The 25,471-nt window shown below is 42.6% G+C and overlaps 1 protein-coding gene across 2 annotated transcripts in view; it reads right to left on the bottom strand.

The window, feature by feature from the left end:
* Positions 1–25,471, bottom strand: part of UST (uronyl 2-sulfotransferase) — a 405,014-nt gene that overhangs the window by 98,544 nt on the left and 280,999 nt on the right. The window contains exons 3-4 of one of the 2 annotated variants that reach the window (XM_056566761.1): positions 23,477–23,632; positions 306–385 (exon numbers count right to left, since the gene is read on the bottom strand). In XM_056566761.1, the coding sequence (XP_056422736.1) occupies positions 306–385; positions 23,477–23,632 (236 nt within the window). The remainder of the gene's footprint in view (positions 1–305; positions 386–23,476; positions 23,633–25,471) is intronic. The other variant, XM_056566762.1, reaches the window with a different exon arrangement.

The following is a 25,471-nucleotide window of genomic DNA, read 5'->3' as shown; positions in this document are numbered from 1 at the left end:
CCTTTTCCAGCCCACCGGATCACCTGAAAGCTGAACTAATTTATGCAGGCTCAAGTCAGCAACTGTCGAGCAGTTCGTGACTAATTGAATCACTGTAATTTCGCTCATCTCTACACACAACCCTTGCTTTGGAATAATAACTGAGCATGACAAAACTTATAGAAATGGATGATGGCTATGTTGATTGATCTGCCACGATTTTATAAAATACATATCAGTGAAACGTTAGCCTTTTTGCACCAAGGTACTTGCTTGTTAACCATATGTTTCCTATGTAAATCAAACTGTTAAGTTAAACTACTTACCTGGAGAAATTAAGGAAGTGAACATGTCGGGTAAATAAATAGGGTTGCTCAGCTGTGCTAACATTTCTTATCAACTCCATCTGCAAAGAACAGGAAAGTATATAACATACTCCTATTATTTTGTCATCCAGAAAGGTAAGCTTATATTAATGACTTTAGAGTTATTTCACAGTTCTTCCACATTTTAAAGGCTATACTTTAAGCTTAAGATTACTTTCAAAGGAAAGAATATAAAATAAGAGAACCTGAATAAAATAAACAATTGGCTCATTTTTGACACAGAAAATCTCAACAAATAATATTTATATGTCGACACTTACTGAAAGTCTTCTATACATGTTGCACTGTTTTACACATTTGCAAATGTGAAAGTGAAAGTATTCGGCCCCCTTGAACTTTTCGACCTTTTGCCACATTTCAGGCTTCAAACATAAAGATATAAAACTGTAATTTTTTGTGAAGAATCAACAAGTGGGACACAATCATGAAGGGGAACAAAATGTATTGGATATTTCAAACTTTGTTAACAAATAAAAAACTGAAAAATTGGGCGTGCAAAATTATTCAGCCCCTTTACTTTCAGTGCAGCAAACTCTCTCCAGAAGTTCAGTGAGGATCTCTGAATGATCCAATGTTGACCTAAATGACTAATGATGATAAATAGAATCCACCTGTGTGTAATCAAGTCTCCGTATAAATGCACCTGTATTGTGATAGTCTCAGAGGTCCGTTTAAAGCGCAGAGAGCATCATGAAGAACAAGGAACACACCAGGCAGGTCCGAGATACTGTTGTGGAGAAGTTTAAAGCCGGATTTGGATACAAAAAGATTTCCCAAGCTTTAAACATCCCAAGGAGCACTGTGCAAGCGATAATATTGAGATGGAAGGAGTATCAGACCAATGCAAATCTACGAAGACCTGGCCGTCCCTCTAAACTTTCAGCTCATACAAGGAAAAGACTGATCAGAGATGAAGCCAAGAGGCCCATGATCACTCTGGATGAACTGCAGAGATCTACAGCTGAGGTGGGAGACTCTGTCCATAGGACAACAATAAGTCGTATACTGCACAAATCTGGCCTTTATGGAAGAGTGGCAAGAAGAAAGCCATTTCTTAAAGATATCCATATAAAGTGTCGTTAAAATTTTGCCACAAGCCACCTGGGAGATGCACCAAACATGTGGAAGAAGGTGATCTGGTCAGAGGAAATCAAAATCGAACTTTTTGGCAACAATGCAAAACGTTATGTTTGGCGTAAAAGCAACACAGCTCATCACCCTGAATACACCATCCCGCCTGTCAAACATGGTGGTGGCAGCATCATGGTTTCGGCCTGCTTTTCTTCAGCAGGGACAGGGAAGATGGTTAAAATTGATGGGAAGATGGATGGGGCCAAATACAGGACCATTCTGGAAGAAAACCCGATGGAGTCTGCAAAAGACCTGAGACTTCCAACAAGACAATGATCCAAAACATAAAGCAAAATCTACAATGGAATGGTTCACAAATAAACATATCCAGGTGTTAGAATGGCAGAGTCAAAGTCCAGACCTGAATCCAATCGAGAATCTGTGGAAAGAACTGAAAACTGCTGTTCACAAACGCTCTGTTTTGCAAGGAGGAATGGGCAAAAATTTCAGTCTCTCGATGTGCAAAACTGATAGAGACATACCCCAAGCGACTTACAGCTGTAATCGCAGCAAAAGGTGGCGCTACAAAGTATTAACTTAAGGGGGCTGAAAAATTTTGCACGCCCAATTTTTCAGTTTTTTATTTGTTAAAAAAGTTTTAAATATCCAATAAATTTTGTTCCACTTCATGATTGTGTCCCACTTGTTGTTGATTCTTCAGAAAAAATACTGTTTTATATCTTTATGTTTGAAGCCTGAAATGTGTCAAAAGGTCAAAAAGTTCAAGAGGCTGAATACTTTCACTATGCACTGTACCAGTCAAACAGTGAGAGTTCTATCAATCAAGTTTGGTGGGGCAGGCAGAATTCACTGGGGACCATCCTGATGACTCATGGTTACGGCAGCATAAAAATTATGACAAACTGAGGGCAGAACACTAAGATTTACTTTGAAACACACAGGGATTTTGATAAGTCATACTTAAAAAAAAGATTGTCAGGACCCGGGTATCTAGCCAAAAAGGGGTAGTCCCGGTGGCTAATCTTAACCCTGCAAATGCTGAATAATGTATCTCTCTCTATCTCCTATGACGTACATGGACCTAAGGTAGTGCCTGAATGTCACTAAACAGCTGTAGCCCTGAGACGCTCCTGCATGTTTGTGTTCACCTGTCCTGCTATGAGATAAATAAAGCTTAAGAAGATTCATCCTTATTGGGACGAGTGCCATAATTTCTTCCAAGAGTTGTACCAATTTGTGTACACGAGCACCACCATATTTTGGACTAGATGGCTGTGTCAGAACCGTGTCCATATCGCATGCTGTAAACTGTATATGTCCTACAGAGTAGTGCCAATACCTACATTCTCTCAAAAAGAGTGAGACATAAAATTGTCTGCCTGGCCATTATGATAGAAGCCAGGATCATTAATTAGAGAATGTATGGGTTAATCAGCTTGGAAGTGAACTCTCCCTCTTGCCAGCTGTTACATCAGTAGCCTTATGAGCACCAAAGTCTATAACAGTTTTTGGAATTTTTGGTATTTGAATATACAGATAAGTAAAAGCTTGGCTTTGGCCTTAGATATAGTATAATGAAATATTTTAATATAAATGCCCATTGGTGCCGAGCAAAATAGAAAATTCTCTATTATTCTAAACTGGGGACAAGGGCATAATCCTCTTTTAGGATCCTTTTTCCATCATTCTATTAAACATAACTCAAACATAAAACATGATTTTCATGTGGACCATAATGTGATCTTCTACATAGAAAGGTAACCCATAAATATCACATAAAATATGTATCTTTTTGGCTGCAGACCTGAACAAGGCCAAGCAGGTCCTTAAAATTAAATGACAAAATAAAACTGCCATGTTCTAGAGGTCTTAGGCCTTGTTCACATTGCTGTCGGACGCTATTTGGAGTTCTGAAAAAAATAGTGCAAGCTCTACTTTTTTTCTCCGCTAATATCCTTTAACCCCTTAAGGACCCTTGACGTATACGTACGTCATGACACCCTGGTACTTAAGGACCCATGACGTACGCGTAAGTCATGGACAATTCCGGCCCCCGCCGCGCACCGGGTGGGGATCGGACCGGGATGTCTGCTGAAATCATTCAGCAGGCATCCCGTGCAAAGGCCCAGGGGGGTCATCAGACCCCCCCATGTCGGCGATCGCGGAAAATCGCAAGTGAATTCACACTTGCGATTAGCGCGATTCCGGGTCATTACAGGTCTATGGTGACCCGGAATATAAGGGGGATCGCGGGTGTCCATGACACCCACAACCTCCCTGAAGAGATAGGAGTGAGGTGGCAGGGGTGCTACCCCTCCTATCCCTGCTATTGGTGGTCTAGACGCGACCACCAATAGCAGATCGGGGGCGGGGGGTTTACTTTAGTTTTCCCCGTCCTGCCCACCCACAATAGGCGGGGCAGGACGGGGAAACCGGCGCAGAAGATCCACTTACCGATCCGGAGGCTGTGGGTGACCGAGATCGGCGGGCGGCGACGGAGATTGGCGGGCGGCGACGTCGTGCGGCTGGATCCTACGGAAGCCGGTGAGTTGCCTAGCGACATCTGGAGGGTACAGTCTGAGACCACTAGATAGTGGTCTCTAACTGTAGCCCTCCAGATCTTGCAAAACTACAACTCCTAGCATGCCCAAACAGCTGTTTGCTGTCCGGGCATGCTGGGATTTGTAGTTTTGCAACAGCTGGAGGACCACAGTTTGGAGATCACTTTGCAGTGGTCTCTAAAACTGTAGCCCTCCAGATGTTGCAAAACTGCAAATCCCAGAATGCCCAAACAGCTGTCTCGGCATGCTGGGAGTTGTAGTTGCGTACCTCCAGCTGTTGCATAACTACATTTCCCAGCATGTCCATTGGTGATCAGTACATGCTGGGAGTTGTAGTTTTGCCACAGCTGGAGGCACACTGGTTGGAAAATACTGAGTTCGATAACAGAACCTAACTGAAGGTTTTCCAACCAGTGTGCCTCCAGCTGTTGCAAATCTACAACTCCCAGCATGCACGGTCTGTTAGTACATGCTGGGAGTTGTAGTTTTGAAACAGCTGGATGTCCCCCCCCGACCCCCCAGCCCCCCCCCCCGCCAGGTGAACGTACAGGGTACATTCACACAGGCAGGTTTACAGTAAGTTTCTTGCTTCAAGTTTGGGCTGTAGCAAATTTTTTGCCGCAGCGCAAACTCCTAGCGGGAAACTTACTGTAACACGCCAGTGCGAATGTACCCTAAAAACACTACACTAACACAAAATAAAGGGTAAAACACTTACACTGTCCCCCCAATAAAAATTAAAAACGTATTGTACGCCAGCGTTTCCAAAATGGAGCCTCCAGCTGTTGCAAAACAACAACTCCCAGCATTTCTGGACAGTCACTGACTGTCCAGGCATGCTGGGAGTTTAGCAACAGCTGGAGGCACCCTGTTTGGGAATCATTGGCGTAGAATAACCCTATGTCCACGCCTATGCAATCCCCAATTTAGTACTCAAATGCGCATGGCGCTCTCACTTCAGAGCCCTGTCGTATTTCAGGGAAATAGGTTAGGGCCACATATGGGGTATCTCTGTACTCGGGAGAAATTGCACTACAAATTTTGGGGGGATTTTTCTCCTTTTACCCCTTGTGAAAAGGAAAAGTTGGGGGCTACACCAGCTTGTTAGTGTAAAAAAATGAAAAAATTTACACTAGCATGCTGATGTTGCCCCATACTTTTTATTTTCACAAGCGTTAAAAGGAAAAAAAGACCCCAAAATTTGTAACGGAAATACCCCATATGTAGGCGTAAAATGCTCTGCGGGCGCACAACAGGGCTCAGGAGTGAGAGCGCACCATGGACATTTGAGGCCTAAATTGGTGATTTGCACAGGGGTGGCCTATTTTACAGCGGTTCTGACATAAACGCAAAAAAATAAATACCCACATGTGACCCCATTTTGGAAACTACACCCCTCACTGAATGTAATAAGGGGTACAGTGAGCATTTACGCCCCACAGGTGTCTGACAGATTTTTGGAACAGTGGTACGTGAAAATGAAAAATGTAATTTTTCATTTGCACAGCCCACTTTTCCAAAGATCTGTCAAACGCCAGTGGGGTGTAAATACTCACTGCACCCCTTATTAAATCCTGTGAGGGGTATAGTTTCCAAAATAGGGTCACATGTGGGGGGGCCCACTGTTCTGGCACCACGGGGGGCTTTGTAAACGCACATGGCCCCCGACTTCCATTCCAAAAATTTTTTTCCCAAAAGCTCAATGGCGCTCCCTCTCTTCTGAGCATTGTAGTGCGCCAGCAGAGCACTTGACGTCCACACATGGGGTATTTCCATACTCAGAAGAGATGGGGTTATACATTTTGGGGGGCATTTTGTCCTATTACCCCTTGTAAAAATTTTAAATTTGAGGGAAAACTAGCATTTTAGTGAAAAAAAAAATCATTTACACATCCAACTTTCACGAAAAGTCGTCAAACACGTGTGGGGTGTTAAGGCTCACTGGACCCCTTGTTACGTGCCTTGAGGGGTGTAGTTTCCAAAATAGTATGCCATGTGTTTTTTTTTTTTTTTTGCTGTTCTGGCACCATAGGGGCTTCCTAAATGTGACATGCCCCCCAAAAACCATTTTAGAAAAACTCACTCTCCAAAATCCCATTGTCGCTCCTTCCCTTCTGAGCCCTCTACTGCGCCCGCCGAACACTTGACATACACATGAGGTATTTTCTTACTCGAGAGAAATTGGGTTACACATTTTAGGAAGATTTATCTCGTTTTACCCCTTGTAAAAATTCAATAACTGGGTCTACAAGAACATGAAGATTTTGAAAATGAAGATTTAGAATTTTCTCCTTCAATTTGCTGCTATTCCTGTGAAACACCTAAAGGGTTAACAAACCTTTTGAATGTCATTTTGAATACTTTGAGGGGTGCAGTTGTTATAATGGGGTAATTTGTGGGGTATTTCTAATAAGAAGGCCCTTCAAATCCACTTCAAAACAGAACTGGTCCCTGAAAAATTTTGATTTTGAAAATTTTGTGAAAAATCGGAAAATTGCTGTTATACTTTGAAGCCCTCTGACATTTTTTTTTACTTTTGGAAGACATCAACTTTATGATGGAAACATAAAGTAGACATATTGTATATGTGAATCAATATATAATTTATTTGGAATATTCATTTTCCTTATAAGCAGAGAGCTTCAAAGTGAAAAAAAAAATGCGATACTTGCACCAAGAAATGATGCAAGTATCGACAAAATTTTACCACCAACATAAAGTAGAATATGTCACGAAAAAACTCTCTCGGAATCAGAATGAAAGGTAAAAGCATTCCAGAGTTATTAATGTTTAAAGTGACAGTGGTCAGATGTGCAAAAAATGGCCATGTCCTACAGTGAAAATTGGCTGGGTTCCTAAGGGGTTAAAATACGGGGTCACCGACGGACCCCATGAAAGTGAGTGGGGGCCGTCGGACCCGGCAGTAGACCTTTGCATCCGACCCATTTCAGGGCCCGATCGGCTCAAAGAAAGAAAAAAAGAGAGAGAGACGATCGGACCCTTAACAGGTTAAATGTATACGACTGTGTGAACCTAGCCTAAACATAAAATTGCTCTGTATGTTCATTTTAAATCAGATTAGTTACCTAATTTCTATGTACAGTGACCCCCGACCTACGATGGCCCCGACATACGATAATTTCAACATGTTGAAGGCAGCATCAACATACGATGCTTTTATATCTCGGGCCATCGCATAAACGGCTATCAAGTAGCGCAGACTGATTCAGCTGCCGCCGGATAGCCGTTTACGGTGCCCCGTGTGCTCCTGTGATGGTCTCCTACCTGTCCTCGGGGCTCCGGACCATCCTCTTCAGGATTCCCTGCATCGCCGGCGTTCTCCATCGTCGTCATCACGTGAGAGCGACGTTCCCAGTCAGCAGAGACGGTGGAGGGCGACATCCAGGGCAGCGGTGACGGATCCGGAGCGGCGGGGACAGGTGAGTACAACTTCCTATACTTTACATTGCACAGATGCTTGTGTCTACAGTTCTAAAACTTTTCTATCTTTAAATAGACATTTCAGATGTGTATGAGCAGATGTTAATATCCCATGCCTGGCAGTTAAAACTTGACTTTTAATAGGTCCTTAAAACATGGTACAAAAAACAAAAATAACGAGGTACATAAAAACACACGCGCCGACGGGTTTTGGGCTAGAGGTCAGCCCTTAGTCATGGCCATGTTTTTATGTACCCTGTTATTTTTGGTTTTTGTACCATGTTTTAAAGGGGTACTCCGGCGCTAAGACATCTTATCCCCTATCCAAAGGGGACCCCCGTGATCTTGCACGCAGCACCCCATTAGAATCAGTCCCGGAGCACGTTCGCTCTGGGTCTGATTACTGGCGATCACGGGGACGGAGCATAGTGACGTCACGGCCCGCCCCCATGTGACAACACGCTGCAGCCCCCTCAATGCAAGCCTATGGGAGGGGACAGAAATATACCTGGTATTTGGCCACACAAATTGAGGACACAGTACATAAAATTTGCATGATGAATATATCAGATATTTCCCATATTGAATAGTTCAAGTAAACACTTGAAACTTTTCCTGATCCATGATAGGTATGGGCCTGAAAGGGATAAATGGGGTTGGCTTGGGACTCCAGCCCACTCCATACCCAGCGACCCCTGGCTGATTTCTGTAGCCATGGGCCATTGGCAATAGCTGGCATGTCTATCACGGCTATTATCACTTTAGATGAAACTGTCAAAATTGACAGCAACATCTAAATGACGGCGGCATCTAATTCAATCATCGCTGGTAGTGCAGTAGGTCGAATCTCCTGACCGCAATGTCCTGCATTGATTTGTATGAGCCATGTAATTATGGCTCATACAAGTTTCCTTTTGGGACTAAGACATTGAAAAAAAAAAATTATTAACCCCTTCCATAATAAAAGGAGAAAAATAAAACCATAAAAAAGAAAATAAACACTTTGGTATCACCGCATGCAGAATTGTCCAAACTATTACAATATAAACATGATTAATCTTGGACTCTGAATGGCTGAAACAAAAACAAAAAATATCAAATGCCAGAATTGATTTTTTTTTTATTTTATTAGATTTTTTTTTTATTACATCACATATTAGAAAAACAAATAAAAAGCAATCAAAAACTCTGATCTATACTAGAGATAAGCGAACTTACAGTAAATTTGATTCGTCACGAACTTCTCGGCACGGCAGTTGATTACTTATCCTGCATAAATTAGTTCAGCCTTCAGGTGCTCCGGTGGGCTGGAAGAGGTGGATACAGTCCTAGGAAAGAGTCTTCTAGGACTGTATCCACCTTTTCCAGCCCACGGGAGCACCTGAAAGCTGAACTAATGTATGCAGGATAAGTCATCAACTGCCGAGCCGAGAAGTTTGTGACGAATCGAATTTACTGTAAGTTCGCTCATCTCTAATCTATACCAAAATGGTACCAGTAAAAACTACAGATTATAGGGGTCATAAAATGGCTATTTATATCATTTTCTGTTCTAAGAAGTTAAAAAATATAAAATATAGTAAAACATGACGTAAACTATAACTATACAAACTAGATACCATTGTAATCGCACTGACCTGAAGAATCAAGTTAAAATGTCAGTTTGACCACTCTGAGAACAGCTTAAAAAAGGAGACCACCTCCCTGCCTCAATCCACCCCCAACCCCTCCTCAAATTGTCACATCCTGACAAACTACAATTGGAGCCCCAAAAATAAGGCCTTAATATTGGTCTGTACATGGTCAGATAAAAACCATGACAATAAAAAGGCGAAAAGGACAAAAATAGGCTTTAAACCTTGATGCCGTATTTAGTGACTGGATCCCGAGTGGGTTTATATGGGGTCGTACTTACTTCTAACATTCATACGGATTTAGGAGGCATCCTTTATGGCAGGCTATCTAAGGCCTAAGAATATTTTCTAGTCAGCCTTGATGCTGACAAGGCATTTAATCAGCTTTCGTGGGCCTTACTTTTTCAGACCCTTAAATATTGCCCTTTAGCGTTCCCTTTTTTTCAACCTAGTCCATCCTATTTAAGTAAATGCTTACTTCTAATTGTCTAATAAGTGTGAAGGCTAAATTAGCATGTATTTGTGGGAGGGGCATTATGGGCTTAAATACCCACGTCGGTTCTCCCAGCAGCAGGTGTCCTGTCTTGTGACATATGTGACGTTTTGCGGAATTGGAGGGAGAAGGAGCGGCGGCGGTCAGGTAAGTCGGGCCTCCTGCCCGCCGGCTCTGCCTGCAGCATGGTAGGATTCGGGACCCGGGTAAACGTACGAGGTGTAGACAGGCGCCGCCGCTCCTTCTCCCTCCAATTCCGCAAAACGTCACATATGTCTCCCGCTGCTGGGAGAACCGACGTGGGGATTTATACTCTGGCCACCCCTTCCTCTTCTGACAATATTGTAGCTGTGGCAACTGGAGTTATAGCAGGATTAACTGATGCCAACAGAGGTGCTGCTAGGGTGGTAACCGTGGAACTTTGCTGCAAGATGTTAGCCGCTTAAATACATTTTGTATCTCCTTCCTGATCATCTCCTGCATGGAGGACATAAAAAAAAGGACCCCGGCAGACATGACATTCGACATTCCAATTGGATATGACATGACGAATAAGACAAAAAAAAAAAAAAAATTGCATTGAAAGAGCACACTCGCTCAGGTATCCAGCCAGTACCATGGTTGGGGTCTTTGCTGAGACCTCAGCTAAGTCATGCCTGGAGTTTTCTTTGGAACTCATACCACGCTCCTGCTTCTTCCTCAGACGATGTCTGCAGGCGCAGGTACATGGAATGGCTTACTGAATCCACTTGGGTGTTATTCCTATTGCAGCATACTACCTAAATACTATTAGGCTGCCCCCTGCACTAAAACCCTTCAGATGCCTGTTCCGGTCACCCCGTGAGTGACGCCATAAAGCAGGACTCGTGCCCGACACAGACTCCTGAGTGATACGCGTCATCTCCGGGCTCCCACACTGCAGGGCCAGAGAGATGCCAAAGAATATAAACTCCCTTTACAGCGGAGGACCGGCATGAATGCTCACCTCACCTTACAAGTCCATACTCTGGGGAAGACAAACGAAGTATGACTGGATATTCCCCCACACCAGGAGGCTCCCATGAGGATAATGGTGCCCTGCAACTACAGGGCATAACGCTGCTCCTCCAGCCATTTCAACATCCATCTGAAATAGGGACTCCTGCCTCAGACAGGCTTCCAAAGGACAGGAAACCACAGAGGCTAGAGAGGAGGGCTCTTCCTTTTATCCTACAGGTTTCCTGTCCCTCAGGTAGTGCGGTCACGACGATAGGGAAATTAGCTCTGTCTTTCTATTCCTGGATAACCACTTTAAGTCAAAAGTTTCTATGATATACTGAAGTACAATTACAATAATTTAATATGATTTTAAACGTTTGTTGACATATACAGCAACTTTGTGTAACTACTCTATATTTACAGTGCTTAACATTCTTTTCCAAGACCTTTGGCATGTTGGATATCAGCTTCTGGACCAAATAGTGACTGATGGAAAACCATTCTTTCTTTAGAAGTGCTTGATACACACTGAAAAAGGCATGGAGTCATTTTGTTAGGGATGTTAAAAAGTATATATTTTATTAATTTACAAGTTAAAAAATGGTGAGGGAAGAAACACACACGGGGGGGACAAACAATGGGTGTCACTGCTGCCCCACTTGTAAACATAATAAAGTGCCAATTACATAGGTAAGTATACTGAGATAAATAGTAACACAGACCAACGTCTTAACAAAAGTATATAAATGATCACAAAGTGCATGAATAGTATACAATACCAACCTAAACAAAAGTATAAAGTGTCAGGTGCAGCAGGAGGGACACCACCCCAACATACGTTTTGGCGATATCCTTCGTCCTGGGATGCTTGGAATTCATCACACTCTATTTTTAAGTAGTGACCACAGGTTCTCAACTGCATTAAGATCTGGGGAGTTTCCTGGTCCATGTCAATTTTGAAGTCCCTGAGCCCTGATACTCAGGGAATTTTTTTTTTTTAAATCTTCAGCTTATTACTAGTCCCCCATCTCACTTCTCTTTTTAAAAGTGTCCTAGAGACCTCTATACTTCTAGCCCATTTTAATGAAACCTGCCTCGTATTGCTACTAAAACCTAATAAAGACTTCACATATCAGTCCTCATACCATCCTCATTTCTTTAATTGTTAACGTTAAATTGCTGGCTAAAATTATGGTGATTAGGTTTGAAACCATGACGCCTGATTTAGTGACTGGATCCCAAGCCTGGTTTTTATGAGGTCATACTATTACGGTACATATCATACAGTCATTAACCTGTTCAGGACGCTGGGCGTATGCATACGCCCTGCATCCCGAGTCCTTAAGGACGTGGGGCGTATGCATATGCCCATGGGAATTCCGGTCCCCGCCGCTAGCCGGTTGGGGACCGGACCGGAATGCCTGCTGAAATCATTCAGCAGGCATCCTGGCACATCGCCCATGTCGGCGATCGCAGAAAATCGCATGTCAATTCAGACATGCGATTTTCTGCTATTCCGGGCTGATCGGGTCTCTGGTGACCCGATCACTCGGAAAATAGCGAAGATCGGAGCTGTCAGGGACAGCCCCGATCATCCTGAGGGCTAGGAGTGAGGTCGCAGTGCTGCGATCTCCTCCTACCCCCTGCCATTGGTCAGAACTGATTCTGACCAATGGCAGAGCAGGACAGTGGGTTGCCATGGCAACCCCCGTTCTGCCCACCCCTGGATGTCGAGGGGAACATGGACAGAAGATGGAGGCCGGTACCTGCAGGAGAAGATGCCTGGGGACCCCCCGATCTTCGCTGGAGACTGATGGATCCTGGATCAGGTAGGGAATTGACGTGGGGGGGAGGGGGGAATTGTAAGTGAAAGTGATGCTGGGAGTTGTAGCTTTGCAACATCTGGAGGGTCACAGTTTAGAGACCACTGTTACAGTGGTGCCCATACGGTAGCCCTCCAGATGTTGCCAAACTACAACTCTCAACATGCATGGACTGCCCAGACATGCTGAGAGTTGTAGTTCTGTAACATCTGTCCCTTCAGATTTTAGCAATTTTCATGAAATTTTTGAAAATTGCTGCTCTTCTTTGAACCCCTCTAATTTTTTCAAAAAGCAAAAATATGTCCATTTTATGATGCAAACATAAAGTGGACATATTGTATTTGTGAATAAAAATAAAATGTAATGGGAATATCCATTTTCCTTACAAGTAGAGAGCTTCAAACTTTTGGGATTTTTCACCAAAAAAGGATGCAAGTAATGCCGAAAATTTACCTCCAAAATAAAGTAGAATATATCACGAAAAAACTATCTCAGAATCAGAATATTCCGTTAAAGCATTTTCGGGTTATTAATTTGTAAAGCGACGGTGGTCAGAATTGCGAAAAAGGGCTCAGTCCTTAAGGTGAAAATGGGCTGCGTCCTTAAGGGGTTAATTTAATATCCTATTAAGATATACACTGCTTAAAAAAATAAAAGGGAACACTTAAACAACACAATGTAACTTTAAGTCAATCACACTTCTGTGAAATCTCACTGTCCACTCAGGAAGCAACAGTGATTGACAATCAATTTCACATGCTGTTGTGCAAATGGAACAGACAACAGGTGGAAATGATAGGCATTTAGGAAGACACCCCCAATAAAGGAGTGGTTCAGCAGATGGTGACCACATATCCCTTCTCAGTTCCTATGCTTCCTGTCTGATGTTTTGGTCACTTTTTAATGCTGGCAGTGCTTTCACTCTAGTGGTAGCATGAGACTGAGTCTACAACCCACACAAGTGTCTCAGGCAGCTCATCCAGGATGGCACATCAATGCGAGCTGTGTCTGTCAGCATAGTGTCCAGAGCATGGAGGTGTTACCAGGAGACAGGCCAGTACATTAGGAGACGTGGAGGAGGCCATAGGAGGGCAACAACATAGCAGCAGGACCGCTACCTCTGTCTTTGTGCAAAGAGCAGGAGGAGCACTGCCAGAGACAGGCCAGTACATTAGGAGACGTGGAGGAGGCCATAGGAGGGCAACAACATAGCAGCAGGACCGCTACCTCTGTCTTTGTGCAAAGAGCAGGAGGAGCACTGCCAGAGCCCTGCAAAATGGCTTCCAGCAGGCCACAAATGTGCATGTGTCCACTCAAACGGTCAGAAACAGACTCCATGAGGGTGGTATGAGGGCCCAACATCCCCAGGTGGGGGTTGTGCTTACAGCCCAACACCGTGCAGGGCGTTTGCCATTTTCCAGACAACACCAAGATTGGCAAATTCGCCACTGGTGCCCTGTGCTCTTCACAGATGAAAGCAGGTTCACTCTGAGCACATGTGACAGACGTGACAGAGTCTGGAGACGCTGTGGGGAACGTTTGGCTGCCTGCAACATCCTCCAGCATGACCGGTTTGGTGGTGGGTCAGTAATGGTGTGAGGTGGCATTTCTTTGGGGGGGGCTGCACAGCCCTCCATGTGCTTGCCAGAGGTAGCCAGACTGCCATTAAGTACTGAGATGAGATCCTCAGACCCCTTGTGAGACCATATGCTGGTGCGCTTGGCCCTGGGTTCCTCCTAATGCAAGACAATGCTAGACCTCATGTGGTTGGAGTGTGTCAGCAGTTCCTGCAAGAGGAATGCATTGATGCTATGGACTGGCCCACCCGTTACCCAGACCTGAATCCGATTGAGCACATCTGGGACATCATGTCTCGCTCCATCCACCAATGCCACGCTGCACCACAGACTGTCCAGTAGTTGGCGGATGCTTTAGTTCAGGTCTGGGAGGACATCCCTCAGGAAACCATCCACCACCTCATTAGGAGCATGCCTAGGCATTGTAGGGAGGTAATCCAGGCACATGGAGGCCACACACACTACTGAGAATCATTTTGACTTGTTTTAAGGACATTACATCAAAGTTGGATGAGCCTGTAGTGTGGTTTTCCACTTTGATTTTAAGTGTGACTTCATATGCAGACCTCCATGGGTTGATGAATTTGATTTCCATTGATAATTTTTGTGTGATTTTGTTGTCAGCACATTCAACTATATAAAGACGAAAGTATTTCATATGATTAGTTCATTCATTCAGATCTAGGATATGTTATCTTAGTATTTTTATTTTTTTGAGCAGTGTATGTTATCACTTAGGGAACCACATGCATACATGGAGATAAAGAGCTTAATCAGAGGTCTGTAGCACTCTGATACTTTGCCATGTGACGTAGTAATGAGGATTTAGAAATACCCATTTTGCCTTATACCAATTTTTCCATAGTGGCAACATGGTTGAGAAGGGCCAGGATCTCAGGGATAGATGGCAGGTCAATGGATTTCCAGTACCTTGCTATAGCTGATCTAGTAACCGAGAGGAGGTGAAAGATAATAGTAAGACTAAGATTGGGACTTCAGACTCAAGGACAGAAGAGTTACCTCTGGGTCCCAATGTGCCTGATCCCCCAGAAGTCTAGTTAGGCCTCTTTCACACTATGAAATAGTTCCGTTTAGGAACTTCTGTCACCAGTTCCGTCACTATATCGGCGAAACCCGGCCATTACAAAACCCCTGACGGCCGTGACTAAATCGCATTGCAGCCTATGGGGTTTTGTAACTGCCAGTTTGCACCCGTATATGCCCGTAATTCAATACGGGCATTATACAGTGACGGGACATCGTGGCGGAAAAATTAGTGCATGCATGCTCGTGATGTCATAGCCATGCCCCCCTCAATACAAGTCTATGGGAGAGGGCCATCACGCTCCCTCTCAGACTTGCATTGAGGGGGCATGGCCGTGACGTCACGAGTGGGGTGCGGCCGTGACGTCACAAGAGTCCATCGCTGCACCCGATGCTCTAAGCATCGGTACCCCCACGCGATCAGACATCTTATTCCCTATCCTTTGGATAGCGGATAAGATGTCTAGGAGCGGAGTATTCCTTTAAGTTTATAACAGATGGAATGGATAAACTGTTTCATGTGGCCTTCTAAAACATGGAGCCAGTTTACTTGAAGGTATCTTGAGACACAAATTTCGGACAGACATCCAAAGTTTATCTCCTGTCTCAAAAAGAAATTTTTCCAATTTGACAATAATACTGCTAATACATATCACACATGTTTTACATGCAAAGATCAATCCGGGGGAATAAATTAGGATATTGTCCAGGTACACCACTAAAAGCTTTCCTAGAAACTCCAGAAATATTTAATTGACAAGTTTGGAACAGAGCAGACGTCATGGCATTCAAGAGTATTGAAAACTGTTTTACACTCATACTTTTCCTTATGCGTATAAGATTACAGGCCCCCTGAACCTGGTTGAAAAGATCAGAGATGAGTGGCAACGTGTACTGCAAAGTACACACTGTCTGGCAACAGAATTTTTGAATTTGATTTAGGAGATACCTGTGCAAGCAAAGAAAACTAAAATATTCACAGATTTCAACTTGGGGCCAGAAGGTGGAAGGGAGAAAACCCACTCTTGGGGGATCACCCTGGAGTGGAGACATTACAATTCCCACCTTGTGGGAATCAACACCAGTGGATTGCAGCCTCATTCGTAAATAAAACTTGCAACTTTTACGGAAAACAATGAACACCTTCCCATCACCTGAAAAGTAAACTGGTAACAATCTTGGGTTCAGCTGTAACAGCAACAGGGGAAGCAGGGGCCTGAACTTGAGTTGATTCCAGGACTTGAACCCCCTCTGCTAGAGTCCAGACTAATTAAGTTCCTGCATCTGCTCTACTAAGGATGACATGGCATCCATTTTAACAAGAATGTAGCACATGCTGTATTTAGGCCTGTGTTACTGTCACGTTCGGGGTAGAGAGCAGTGCAGCTTTAACGCTAGCCCCAAACCACTGTCCCTACTACTTGGCAGATCCAACTAGGCGACAGTCCCTATGCTAGACAAAATGCATGGACAAGAATAGTCCAAGTCCAAAGGTTGGCTGGAAATAATCCAAGAGTCATAAACCTAGAGGTCAGTAAAAATACAGAATATAAGACAAAGGCATAGTCAGGTCGCAGGCAAGGGTCAGGTACAACAGATCAGGTCAACAGAAAGGTACAGATATACATGGTGGTGCATGGAAAAGACACACAGGCAAGGTGTAACAGACTGATTGAGGAATATATATCCCAATGAATGATGCAGCAGCGGAATGCGGCTGCTGCATCATTCATTTGGAAATATATTCCTCAATCAATCAGTCTGTTACACCTTGCCTGTGTGTCTTTTCCATTCACCACCATGTATATCTGTACCTTCTGCTGACCTGATCTTTCTGTCTGACCACAGTGCTCTCTGCTGACACCTGTCCATGTCAGGAACTGTCCAGAGCAGGAGAGGTTTGCTGTGTGGATTTTCTCCTGCTCTGGACAGTTCCTAAAATGAACAGAGATGTCAGCAGAGAGCACTGTGGTCAGACAGAAAGGAAATTCAAAAAGAAAAGAACTTCCTGTGGAGCAAATAGAAGCTGATAAGTACTATAAGGATTACAATTTTTTTAATAGAAGGAATTTACAAATCTGTGGCACCAGTCAATTTAAATTTTTTTTTTTCCACTGGAGTACCCCATTAAGGAAAGGTTGTTTTTAAGCAAAATATATTTTGGTCAAAAAATGGAGGCTATTTGCGCACTTTTTGATCTAAACGTGTCCCCCATCCACCACGCTGAGGTGGCCTCATTTCGGATGGGACACTAACATGCTTAATCCCCTCACTTCTGCTGGGCCTCTGACTGGGTGACATGCAGGATCCACTATCAATTTAAAAAGCCTCCTGTGAACAGGGAGGGGTGCACATCTAGAGAGGGTGCCATTCCCACTAACTTGCATTTCAGATATGTTTGACATCTTTCCAGCTATCAACTGTCACTGGTTGGCTACAATTGGCTGACTGTTTATTGCTAAACTTTCCGAGAAACATTAATTATAAGAGAAATCAGCTCTTATGTATCTTTGGGTTGATCTTCAGGATTGCATACACCAGTTTTTTTTTACAGACTGCGAGGCAGGCCTCAGTGATGAGGTGCCCCTTAGTTGCTGGTGAGGCACAGTTGATAAGCAGTTTTCACAATAGTTCCCAAAAGCTACACAGTGCTTTCCCTGGGTAAAATCTCTAGTTTAGCAAAAATTGTAACTTGTTTTAAACATATTTCAATGTTAAAAGATGAGACATATGAAAAGTAGACTGTACAATATTTTAAATTTTTGCATTGGCTTTTATCACAGATGGTGAGGCCCAGACACCTCCTTGGTCTGTCTACAAAGACCCAGGCTTTACTACAGTCTGATGGGTATGGCCCCAGTAGAAAAAAATTGAGAAGCCCTGGCATATACAGTACATATAGAGCTACTGCCATAACTGGAATCTGTGACATGCATGACTGTAATCCTCTCACTTGGATATAAGAGTGTAATCAGTGAAGATAGACAATGAGGAAGAGGTAACATATCACTTACCTCATATATGGAAGTTACAGGACCCTCCACGAGAGAGTATTAAGTTTATGCAAGGGATCTACTCCATTCAAGATCTTTATTTCTAAAATCTGCTTAAGGGTCTGTTCCCACATGCTTATTTTGCTACCTATTGAAGACAATGGGCAACAAATCCACAAAAACCCTTAGGGTGTATTTACACGTACAATATCCTGCGCATATTTTATGTTCAGTCATTTTGTTTATGTTTAGTTCATTTAGTTTCATTTAGTTTACATTAAAATCTGCAGCATCAAATATGCACAGGATACTTTACATGTGTACCCTTAACCCCTTAAAGGGGTTCTCCGCCCCTAGACATCTTATCCCCTAACCAAAGGATAGGGGATAAGATGTCAGATCGCGTCTGATGACTGGTGATATAGGGCTGGAGGATCGTGATGTCATGGCCCCACCTCATTTGACATCACACCCCGCCCCCTTAATGCAAGTCTATGGGAAAGGGGCGTCCCCCTGCATCGTCAGTCATCAGGCATGGAGAGACGCTTGCTCCGAGCACCAGATGACAGTGTGTGCTGCAGGAGAGATTGCAGGGGTTCCCAGTGGCAGGACCCCCGCGATCAGACATCTTAACCCCTATAAATTTTGCACCTACAGACCCACATGAGGGCTTGTTTTTTGCACCACCAATTGTACTTTGTAATGACATCAATCATTTTACCACAAAATTTATGGCAAAACCAGAAAAAAAATATTTGTGGGGCAAAATTGGGGAAAAAAAACACACCATTTTGTAACTTTTGGGGGCTTCCGATTCTACGCACTGCCTTTTTAGGTAAAAATGACACCATATCTTTATTCTGCAGGTCCATACGGTAACAAGGATACCTAATTTATATAGGTTTTATTTTATTTTACTACTTAAAAAATTATAACTACATGCACCAAAATTAGTATGTGAAAAATTAATCTTCTGATCACTATTACTTTTTTTTCTCTATATACAGGGATGTATGGGGAGCTCATTTTTTGTGCCGTGATCTGAAGTTTTTATCAATATATTTTTTTTTTATAGGACTTTTTGATCGCTTTATATACATTTTTTTAGGGTATACAAAGTGACCAAAAATACGCAATTTTGGAAATTGGAATTTTTTTACGTGTACACCATTGACCGTGCAGTTTACTTAACATTATATTTTAATAGTTCGGACAGTTACGCATGCAGCAGTACCACATATATGATTATTTTTATTACATTATTTTATTAAAAAAATCTGAAATGAGGGAGGATTCAAACTTTTATTAGGGGAGGGGCTTATTCACATTTATGAACTATTTGAAAAAAATTATTTTACACTTTCTACTTTTTTTTTAGGCTTGGAGCAATAGAACACCGATTGGATAGAGAGGAGGAAGGTAAGCATCCTCCCGCTGTCCTCTCAGCTGTTTGGGACGTCGCAATTTCACCGCGGGGGACCCGAACAGACCGCTGAGCTTACCGGCAAATGTTTTCTCCCATTTTAGATGCCGTGATCAACTTTCATCGCAGCGTCTAAAGGGTTAAAACTGGACATCAGCCCAATCGGCAGTGTCCAGTATTAGCCGTGTGTCCTGGTTGCTAATAGCAACCGGGACCCACCAGGTATGAAGCGCACTGAGCACGCTTCACATAAGCCGGCCGGCCACGGACCTAAATATATGTCTGTGGTCGTTAAGGGGTTAAAGGAAAAATAACAGGAGGATCACCTACACTAACCTGAACATACAGGATTATAGTGTAGGTTATACAAATCCATCCAGCCTTTTTCAGAAGATATGAGCTAAAATGTATTTATACTAATTATACTAAAGAAACTAGCAATGGGGAAAATACTATTGCGGTGTTATCATTGCTAATACAGCAATGGTAACGCCCCCATTGCTAGTTTTTGCTAAATATATTTTTGCTGATATCTCCTGAATGGCTGCACAAATTTGGATGAGGTTAGCATTATTAGAAAGAGGGTCATACACGCTATAATCCTGTATATAGTGCAAGTAAATCATCCTATCAGTGTTCCCTTAATAATTTTTCTTTCTAGCTCACTGATGTATCAGGGTATATTTACTTGCATAGATTTAGATGTGCCCTAAAGACACACCTTTTCAAGCAGGCTTATGACATTCTCTAATTTATCTTGCTTACTATCAATATACCCGTCCACTATCACTGAGTAGTCTTCCTATGCTCTACACACTTTAGACATTCAGAAATTCTTTAGTGACTGATTCACCTACCTTTTCACATGATCTATCCTACATATAAACCATGGCTGGACCATTGTATATACAAAGCACTTGCTGCCTTTTGTCAACCATATTTCTCTTTTTGAATACTTAGAATGTAATATTATAATTTCTGATATTTGTCTTCATTTGTACCCTGAAAATTGTAAAGTGCTTCAGAATTTGTTGGGGCTGTATAAATGTTAATATTAATTGTTGCAGAAATATGTTTTACTGTAAATTAGTTCTACTGTAACTACAAGTTACTGTGGTTGTTTTTGCAGCATGTGCATAGATTTCTAGAATTGCTGTGTGTGACACAAATCAGCAAGAAATGCCAGCAAATTTGCTTTCCAAGTGTATGAAAATTTAAAAAGGGTCATCAAAGTTTGCATTACAGGTCTACTTCGTTGGAAAACATTTATTTATTTTTAATCAACTGATGCTAGAAAGTTAAACAGATTTGTTAATTATGTAAAAGAAAGAAGTGGAGTGGCTCTTGTTCTTACTACAACCAAAATAGACCTGGGCTGCCCAAACTGCACACCTCTACCCACAGTGTACCAATAATAGATTATTAAGCAGAAAGATTATTGGGGCTCAAGGTCAAGGATTTAAGGACACAGGTGTATATATAATAATTAATTGATTTATTGTAATATAATAAAAAGCTATACAGTGATACCAATAATACACAGGGCCCTTGTGTAATTATGGTGATAACTGTAAATGGTTAAGCAAACAATATGTATATAAAAATTAATAATAATAATAAGACCACCTACAATGTAAATAAAAATAAATAAGAAATAGTCTATAGCAGCAAATGGCAAAAAATCCAATATTCAGTTAATCCTGCAATGAAAACATCCAAAAAGATTGTCCAACAGTCATTAATGTAATCACTGGTAACTGTGCTGCTGTCACCTATAGCAACAGTGAGAGATACCACTCACAGCGTTCTGTGTGGTCTCATGTAAGTTTTAAATGACAGTCATCAGCCACTTTGTTTCAATATGGGTGACAAAAAATGAATGAATGGCACAAGAAGCCGCCAGCATGCATAAATAGTGAATCTTCAAACGGTTAATAGTTGTTACTAATTGTAGCCAGTTCCTGCAGCAAGCGATACTTGTGTAACATGAGAGACTTTTATGCTCACCGCTTTGCTGGTTAAAGGGGTACTCCGCCCCTAGACATCTTATCCCCTATCCAAAGGATAGGGGATAAGATGTCAGATTGCCGCGGTCCCGCTGCTGGGGACCCCCGGGATCTCTGCTGCGGCACCGCGCTATCATTACAGCACAGAGCGAGTTCGCTCTGTGCGTAATGACGGGCAATACAGGGGACGGAGCAGCGTGACGTCATGGCGCCGCCCCTCGTGACATCACGTCCCGTCCCCTTAATGCAAGTCTATGGGAGGGGGCGTGGCGACCGCCACGCCCCCTCCCATAGACTTGTATTGAGAGGGGCGGACCGTGACATCACAAGGGGCGGAGCCGTGACCTAACGATGCTCCGGCCCCTGTACTGCCCATCATTACGTGCAGAGCTAACTCGCTCTGCGCAGTAATGATAGCGCAGTGCCGCAGCGCGGATCCCGGGGGTCCCCAGCAGCAGGACCGCGGCGATCTGACATCTTATCCCCTATCCTTTGGATAGGGGATAAGATGTCTAGGAGCGGAGTACCCGTTTAAGACAGGGATAGGTTCACTGCTCTGACATCGATCTGTGTGAAGCAGGTATCAGGTTCTTTATGAGATGCTGCGATCTCCCCTGCAGTCTTTTTACTTTCACTTTGTTCAGATCGTCGGTGCCTCTCTCAGCAAAAGAGAACGTCGCCTGGAGACTCGGCCGACTCCTAGGTTGGCGGCGTTTAGGTGGCGGTGGGTCCCAAATATGGTCTAGATATTAAATTTACATCATGTATAATATATCTTAGTTTATTATACATAATGTAAATTTAATATCTAGACCATAATAATAATTAAATTGGACCGAAGCTATTTTATATTTTATATCATTATCTACAAAAGTTTCTTAAAATTTTTATCATAATATAAATTTAACAAATAGTATTTGGTTAATCATATATGATGAAATGATTGAAATAAATATATGGTCCTGTATATATGGAGATATTTTATATAAGATAATTTATATTGTTAACATATATGAGTCTTTTTCAGTAATCTCATACATTTCTCTTTTCTAACATTTGGTGCCTGTTGTATGCAATGACAAATGACCAGATTGTATATAAATTAGATATTAGTATATAAAATTTGTTTCTTTTTTATAAGATACATAAAGAATATTATACTCTGGTTTGTTGTTATGTTTTCATATTACAGACACCACTATTTAATCTGTACATGGGAACTATTATAATTGTGAATCCCATCCAAAATGGGTTTTTTGTTTTATATTATTAGTATGTGTTCACATGAACCATGCGTTTTTATATATATAACAATTGTACAGGAGACGGACGGGTTAATTTCCAGCAGCGGGTTAACCCGGGGAGTTATTGCATTCCCCGGATACACCCATCCTGTGGGATAGAACCCCGCCCCTCTCCTCTATAAAAGAGACTCACTTGTATTGTATTGTTGTATGACTAAGGCCGCAGATTGTGGCTGAAACGCGTCACCTACCTGTCATCATGTTGTGTCACTAATGAATAAATAAATTCTGCATTGCTTGGAACCTGCGCTGGACATCTCTTTATTTTCATATCATTATATGAGTCGTGGTTCAGTCTTGTTCGAGACGCAGGAAGGGCGTACGAGTGAGCTGTGCCTTATACTTGGACTTTGTTACAGAGAAAGTTGTATAGTTCTTTTCAGTCTGAAAAGAAGTTCTTTTCTTTTTGAATTTATTTTCTGTCTGACCACAGTGCTCTCTGCTGCCACCTCTCTCTGTGTCAGGAACTGTCCAGAGAAGGAGAGGTTTGCTATGGGGATTTGCTCCTACTCCAGATAGTTCCTAAAATAGACAGAAGTGACAGCAGAGAGCACTGATCAGACTGAAAAGAACTTTACAACTTCCTCCGGAGCAGTACTCAAAGGATTCATATTTTTTATGATTTAGTAATTTACAAATATGTTTAACTTTCTAACATCAGTTGATTTGAAAATATTTTTTTCCACCGGAGTACCCATTTAAGACCTTTAACAAGTCCCAGAAAGCGTAACTTTTTCCATACCTGTTCGCTTTTGGTCAGCCGGGTTTTATTATGAATGTCAGAAGTCACCAAATTGAATCCATGTTTCTCTGACAGAATTCGTAGTAGTAAAACAACAGTCCTGCTTCCACATTTTCCAACTCTGTTATACACAACTTGACTGGGAAAAGGCAGTTCCTAAAGAAATGTGAAAGACATGGCAATTGTAAAGACACAAAACATATATAACACATACATATTTATTATATTTATTATGTATGACACAGGATTCTATGTATTTTGAACACCTACCTAAAAGGCCAGCCCTGTTATCTGAGGAAGGACGGTATACCAATCGAAAATGCATTTATGTATTGGACTTAATAAACTTTTACCCATAACTGGTTTTCTGTAGTGCTCCTTGTGTCCACTATTTTTTTTGTTATTTTCTGGGCACATTATTCAGACCCCTCTGTTGATAAGTAAGGGGTACTTGAATTGACTCACTGCTGCATAGAATCCAGCATACAATATTTTATTTCTCCCCAGAGGAGATTGATAGGCTATTCATGAAGTTATGGTTACACCACAACCCACCCAGGTGAGCGGCTTTATTGTTAACTGATATTTTCTATTACCATTTGAGATGTTATTACCCTATGTGGTGCTCCGCCTGCGTGTCTATACATAAAAGGTCAGCGAAATTTAAATGAAAAGTATAATTTAAAACTTTTGCTGAAACATATAGGGAGAGATTTATCATTTCTGCTAGAGCATTTTTATTTATTTTTTGCTTACTCCAGGCACACAAAAAAAATGTCACACGTGTGCATAAGCCCTTTTTTTGCAACTTTTGTAGGTATGCATTTCAGATTTCACTTTGTAGTGGTTGCAAATTTATGAAGTGCAAATGTCGCACATAGGCATTAAAAAAAAAGTAGCAAATCAAAGCCAGGTCAGACCTCACAAAAAGGAATCATACTGTAACGTCCGTTCATTTGTTTTTGTATTTTTCTGTTTAGGTGTGTATTCACACACTAGTTTGTTCAGAGCAGTTTGCTATTCCACCTGGATAGGGAATAATTAATGCCCTGAACGAATGAGAACTCGGGTGGAGTTATTTAGCCAGAGTTCTCCTGCATTCTGGTGCTGGTTATTGAGTGCAATACTACTATGTCTGTTTGTGCTATATTCTGACTATGTCTGCTTGAGCATTTACCTTGTATTTATCTTATCTTTTTATCTGGGTTTTTAGCCACGGTTATATAGCATGCTCCTTGTAATTTAGTCTGTGTTACATTAGTCGGTTTTAGGATTATGTTTGTTCATTCTGCTCTGTCTGTGTTGACACTGTGTCCGAGTCTTGCTTGTACCCTGTGCTCTGTATGTTATATTCCTGTTTGGTATTCTGGAGTCTATTTAGACTCATCTGGTTCTAGTCTAGTGCTTCATGTATTATATTTCCGTTTCCTACTGGGTCAGCATTTTGTCCACACGGTGGAGTGTGTCCGCTGGCCAGTAGCCTATTTGGCTTTATTATTAAAGGGGTACTCCGGTGCTTACACATCTTATCTCCTATCCAAAGGATAGGGGATAAGATGCCTGATCGTGGGAGTCCCGCCGCTAGGGACCCCCGTGATCTTGCACGCGGCACCCAGTTTGTAATCAGTCCCCGGAGCGTGTTCGCTCTGGGTCCGATTACGTGCGACCACATGGCGGGCGGCATGTGATGTCACGCCTGCGCCCCCCTGTCACGTCACGCTCCGCCCCTCAATGCAAGCCTACGGGAGGGGGTGTGATAGCTGTCACGCCCCCTCTCATAGGCTTGCATTGAGGGGCAGAGCGTGACGTCACACAGGGGCGCAGGCGTGATGTCACACGCCACCCGCCCTGTGGTTGCCGGCAATCAGACCCGCTCACGCTCCGGGGACTGATTACAAACGGGGTGCCGCGTGCAAGATCACAGGGGTCCCCAGCGGTGGGACTCCCGCGATCAGGCATCTTATCCCCTATCTTTGGATAGGGGATAAGATGTGT

Source organism: Hyla sarda, chromosome 3 (assembly GCF_029499605.1).
Source record: "Hyla sarda isolate aHylSar1 chromosome 3, aHylSar1.hap1, whole genome shotgun sequence".
Lineage (NCBI taxonomy): Eukaryota > Metazoa > Chordata > Amphibia > Anura > Hylidae > Hyla > Hyla sarda.
The sequence above is the reverse complement of the archived record's forward strand: the minus strand, read 5'-3'. Positions and strand labels throughout refer to the sequence as shown.